Raw genomic sequence first — 6,029 nt, forward strand, 5'->3', positions numbered from 1 at the left:
GGGGATAAATCGCTTCACAAACATGTCGTGATTTCTTTGTGACGATTTTTAAATAATTTAATTTAAAGTATTGATTCTTTTCCTGAGAATCCATACCAGCAAAACAGAACGAAAGCAGAAAATGCCGAAAATCCATGTTCTGTACTTCTTTACAAATTAAATAAATGTCAGACTGACTGACTGACATGGGATGTGCTTTCTTCTTAGAAAACAATTAGCTTTTAGAAATGTTCCATGATATAGTATCCCTAGATGTGTATCATTCAAATTTTGTTTTGTTTAATAACTCAATGCTATTGAATTGCATTACAAATCAACTCGGCACCCATATTGTAAAAATAATCAAATGAGGACAAAAGCATATCGTCCCCGACCCTAGACGCTTCTATTCAATTATGTGTCATTCACATCACATGACAATAGATTGTTTATTACCCAGTATCGTATATGAGCTATAGGGAAAGCTTGGTCATAACAAACGTTCTCGCAGCCCGGCTGCTCGGTGTCACAGTTAAAATCTTCCTGTTCGTCTCCCCATGACGACTCGGCGGCAGTCCCGAGCACCAGGATACGGAAGATAAACAGGATGGTCAGCCACACCTGTGGAGCCAAAAACAACAAAGATAAGACATATCAACCCCCCAGAAACAACAAGATGTAGACACTGTGTGGAAAGAATGATGACAATCAGGAGCTTTTGTGTTGGAGCTTCTGTAAGAAGATGTGATAACGTCTGAACAAATACTTTTGCAGGAAGTGTTTTTTTAGTCTAGTAACGTCTTACTGGTTCTATAGTTTCAGTTGTTCGTGTGAGCTGCCGATGTTGCTCATGCATTCTGTATCAGCAGTCATGGTTAATGAAGTTAAATCGACGCGTACAACTGGCTTTGAAATTAAAATAATGTATGTGGAGAAATCATTATGGGTCCCTCCCATAGACTGTAACGGTCTATGGTGTCTCCTGACACCCTTAAAATACTAATTTAAGATACGATTAAGTGATGTTATTCTAGTAGTATTCTAATACTAATAACATTCTAGTTTATTTCTAGTTTGGCTGTCACAGACGAAGCCAAGCTCAATGGATCTGAGATTGAGCGTTGGTTCTGGGGAGTCTGCTCTGTATTTTCTTTGCACAAGACGCATGACCAATAGGCATAATTCAAATGACTCTGTACTCAATTGGATAGTCCTTCAACCAATCAGAGCAATGATCTGGGTGACGTAGAAGCGACAGCGGCATCAACGAGTTGCTGCGTGGCGTTCGGTGGTATCACTCCCTGATGTGACATGAGTACAGATTTGAGTTGCGCATGCATCCCTTTGCTACAAGTAGCATACAAGATGCTAAAAAAAGACCTACTTAACTTTTGAGCTAACATTAGCAATCAAACAATCATAGATAGCCACAACAATTTTGAAAGGATTCCCATCTTCTGTTATTGTTTGTAATGAGAAAAACTTTCATGGATTTCACAAATTTCAGCATGACATGTTATTCTGTAAAGTGTTTAAATCTGAGCATGGGCAACTCAAACCTGCACTCGACTCACATCGGGGAGTAACAGTGGCCGCTATGTAAACGAGAAGCTTCTTGGTCAGTTCTCTAACGTCATCGTGTTAAACCCGCCAATAACGCGGCAGGTAGATAAGCCAGTTTGTGATTGGTTCCCGCCATATTGTAAACTGAGGCAGGAGAATTACACGGGCTGGTTTCAAGACCGAGCTGGAGGACAAAATCAAACCGGCGGGGTTAATCCAGTCTAAATTATTTCTGTATCATGCCAAACATTTGGCCCATCCCACATGGGATTACAAGACACCGCTATTTAACAGACATCTTCCAGTCTCGCATGTCGCCTAGCAAACATGTAGAGAAACATCTACAGATCATCTCGGCAAAGAAGGGTTTTTTTTCTCTCTTCTCCCAGATTTTCTCAAGATAACTGGATAACTCATTTTCACATACTAATCTCTGGAATAGTTTAGTTATCAAATAAGAACTGCTCGGGTCACTGAAGCGTTTAAGTCCTTGCTTAATAGACCCACTTCTATTCATTGGCTTGTAATCAGAGTTGACTTTTTTCTGTTGTCGGTTATTTTTTATTTTTTTTTATTTAATCCATTTGGTTTTTAGCTTGTTAAAAGCAAGTTGGTCAACTATGGCTGTTTTTGAATGTGCTATTTAAATACAATTGACCTTGAACTTTCACATGTGAACGGCCATCTTAGTCTTTGAGCATTATTCATATTAACAAAATCAACGTCGGTTTTTCATCTTACTAAACAAGGCATCACACTGCTTACAATCAAAAAGACAGTGAAAAACAAAAGAAACTAATTTTCTATATCATTTAAACAATGTTTTTTATGTTTTACTCAATGACGTCTTCAGCGGATTTACATTTTAAACAAAACTATACTAACATAAACTATATAGCTGCTCATTAATAAAGAAAAAGGATAGAAACCAAGGGTCAGGATATACAAAACAAATGTTTTATTTTGAGTGTGTATATGTCTGTTTCCACCATGTGCAGAGGAAGTCAGACTGGCGCCGGGCTGCCTGGTAGCCAGGTTTTTTTTTTTTTGCAGGATGGTAGCGGAAGACACATCTCTGATTGGCTCGCCCTGACATTCTTGCCCTAACCTTAACCAATCCCACGCCTCTTAACCAACCTAACCAACCCAACCAGAGCAGGCAACAGGTAGAAGCCATTCAAGGATGAGCTCCCTAAGAAATATTCATGAGTCTTCCCCAACCATCCTGGAAAGAAAATACTTGCTGCCTACGCAATGTTTGCAAATGAATGTGTAAATGTGTGTGTGTGTGTGTGTGTGTTGTAACCTTGCCAACAGAAGTAGAGTGCTCCTGTACTTCCTCCAGGAAGTTTCCCAGTAGGCTCCAGTCTGCCATGACCAGTTACAGCTCAGTATTTTGTTTAGTTTTGAATCTCAGCAGGTACAGGATTCACCTGAGGAACAGAGAGCACACACACGTTTCATGTCTGCAGCAGAGTTAGGCTTCTCCTAATCTCATTCATTAGCCTGATGCCGTCATACTGAGATGTTAGTGAGAATATGAGTCTGATACTGCTCCACTGGGCTGTGATTACGGGGCGTGTTTCAACCCAATCAGGGAAGAAAATGCTTCTGCACGCAATTGGAGACCTACAACCAATCAGAGCAATGGCGTGTGTGATGTTTGGCTAATCTTGTAGGAAGGACGCCAAAAACATATTTCCGATCAACGAATGCCTTGATCATGGTTCTCTGTTTCTCTTTTAAAATGAATGCGCTGTCGATATCTTCTATAATAGATGAGATGAAGGAATCTACACAGCTCCATTCTCCAGCCGTCTTTGTTGTAAACAAATCAACCCAAGTGCTTATTGGTGACATGGATTATTACTGTTGATCAACTGTCCATCATTGTATAAAGCCCGCCCTCACAATTTGATTGGTCCGAACAGCTCTGGTTCGAGCATAGTTGCTCCACATCGGAACCAGTCCAGACCAAACTTCCCAACCTCAAATGTTGTGGGCGGGGCTAAATTCGGCTGGCATCCATCCAGGCTCCTCATTCATGGTTTATTTTAAGAAAAGACAAAGCTGTATGTATGAGATGATGTTGTCCATTAAAAAGACTTAAGCCAAAAGAATATCAAGTGTAAGAAGAAAGACAAAAATACAACTTATGATCCATTTTGCCAATCTTCTTAAGCTTAAAAGTTGTTTCCCCAAAAATATCACAGATTAAATATGAATGAATAGTAGGATGCTGAAAGCATCTTTAGAAGCTCCAGAACCTACAAAGACTACACCTTTTCAAGACTTTTATCATAAATACTGATGTTCTTTGTTAAGTCATGTTTTATGTAAAATAAGAAAACTAATCTTAGGCTCACGCAAGTTGTTTGTCGTCGTCCCTCATTTAATCTAATATGATAATAATATCTAATATCAATCTCTTTTGGACTGAATGTATTGTGTATTTTGAGATTCTGTAAATTTTCTTTTTAGTTATGGTGCATACGTTGATTTCCACATGCAGAAATGATGACAGAATGACATTCACAACAGATGACAGAAACTTATACTGTAGGAACTTTATCTAATTCAGTTTAAGTTTGATATAAGTTTAAGAATAACGTCTTCCTGCAGCAGCGGCTCTTCACTTGTAAGATTGACTGTTATTGGGAAATGGGGCCCAACGTTCCTCTAATTAATACATGAAACAATTATTAATTTTAATAATAATTATTCATTTTAAGTCTGACTGGAGCTATTTAATGTCATCGTGCCCTGACGGAAAAATTCACTCCACCTGCTGTTTATCTCCTTAAACCAACTCCTAATACTCACATAACAATAGCTGATTGAAACACGTTATATAATCTGTAAAATCTTTCAAACTTTGGACTAAATTTGGATGTTGTTGCTTTGTGTATGTGTGTGTGTGTGTGTGTGTGTGTGTGTGTGTGTGTGTGTTTCTGTATTATCTTGACCCTGTGGACCCACTCTCCAGCCCGGCCCTGACCCTATTAATAAAAAAGTCTGTGCCCATATCTTAGTGTTAGCTTCACGCTCAGTTCCCACACCCTCCGTCTGTCTCTGGGGTGGAAAAACTAAACGTCTACTGTAAACAACCACAACACACACACACACCACACACACCACACACACACACACAGTGTCGTCTCTCTCCCTGTGGAATTTAGGACATGCAGCAAGCCACACACACACACATCACCCACACACATATTATATATATATATATGTATATGTACTGTATATAATATACATAACAACACTACAAAGTTTTGTTTTATTCTTGGTGCCAGTAGAAGAGTTAAATAAGTGTTTATCCTGAAAGAAAGTGCTTTTCCAAAAGTTAACTTCCTTGCACGGAGCGTTCTTATTTGTCGCTCTTTGGTTCAGGAAAACTTCAAAATGCCTTTTTTATGCTAGCTTAATCTAGAGTGTCCTTTATTGTACAGTGAAATAGACGTAAAAAACACTTTTAACGGATTTGATTATAAAGTTTAATGTATTAAAATAAGATGCAGAGTATGCTTGTAGATTCCAACTCTCTCTGTATGGCAGCTGAAAGTTTTTAAAGAAGCCACAAAATGTAATTAGTTTATTTATTTATTCATTTATTTATTTAAACATTATTTTACCAGAACATCCCTTGAGATACCTGGACAAAAAGAAAAGCGTAGGGTAGATTATTTAGATTACTGAGAGGAGAAAGAATGGTGCAAACCCAAAGAACAAAGGGGCTATTTTTGGTGCAATCCAAAAACTTGATTACATACTCACATATTAATGTGATTACAGAAAGATGTTACCACTTAGTTGTTTAACTTTTATTATTTCTTTTATTTTCTTTTTCCTTTGACTAAACAACACTAACATGAGGGTCCCCACTCTCTTTCTATTCAAACCAGTACAAACCTTTTTTTTCAAAAACGTTAAACTTTGCTTTGAGTAATCTCTTTTTGTCCCCACAAAAAAAGTTCAATTACCTGGTCGTCTTGTCTTGAAATTACATCCCACATCTTTTCCCTCCTTATAAAAGTCCATCTATGAATCTGTTTGACTGCCGGACACAACATGGCTCTTCACTATCTATGATGTGTGTATATTTGCACTGGAGGTTTCATGTTTCCACATCACACTGGTGTGTGTTGCATGCTGGGCCGTGATTGGCTTGCAGGATGGTTGCAATGTGACAAAGTCGTACTTGTACGTGCACGTCTTAAAGGACAATTTGGGGGTTAATAACACAGTCGACTGTTCTCTGGGATATGTTTTCATGCTAATTGAATGTGACTAGCTTTAGTGGCGAAAAACGCTAATTAGCTTGTAATTCTAGTAGTTGGGGCACTGGTATAAAGTAAAAATAAAAAGCTGTTTCTATACCACATGACTGTCTTCCCAAGATAGCGTCTGTCTGTATCTGTGAACGGTACAGTCTTTGTAAAATATATTTTTAATAAACTGTCTGTACACTTACAAAGTTC

At 38.3% G+C, this 6,029-nt stretch overlaps 1 protein-coding gene across 4 annotated transcripts in view; it reads right to left on the minus strand.

Moving 5' to 3' along the window:
- The window catches only part of LOC116705002 (gap junction alpha-5 protein), a 13,316-nt gene that overhangs the window by 3,841 nt on the left and 3,446 nt on the right, over positions 1-6,029 (minus strand). Inside the window, exons 1-3 of one of the 4 annotated variants that reach the window (XM_032540832.1) lie at positions 5,532-5,639; positions 2,849-2,975; positions 436-600 (exon numbers count right to left, since the gene is read on the minus strand). In XM_032540832.1, the coding sequence (XP_032396723.1) occupies positions 436-600; positions 2,849-2,917 (234 nt within the window). In that variant the 5' untranslated portion in view covers positions 2,918-2,975; positions 5,532-5,639. Of the gene's footprint in view, positions 1-435; positions 601-2,848; positions 2,976-5,531; positions 5,640-6,029 lie in introns of those variants that run through there. The other 3 variants (XM_032540833.1, XM_032540831.1, XM_032540834.1) reach the window with 3 other exon arrangements.

Source organism: Etheostoma spectabile, chromosome 17, assembly GCF_008692095.1.
Source record: "Etheostoma spectabile isolate EspeVRDwgs_2016 chromosome 17, UIUC_Espe_1.0, whole genome shotgun sequence".
In the NCBI taxonomy this organism is placed as follows: domain Eukaryota; kingdom Metazoa; phylum Chordata; class Actinopteri; order Perciformes; family Percidae; genus Etheostoma; species Etheostoma spectabile.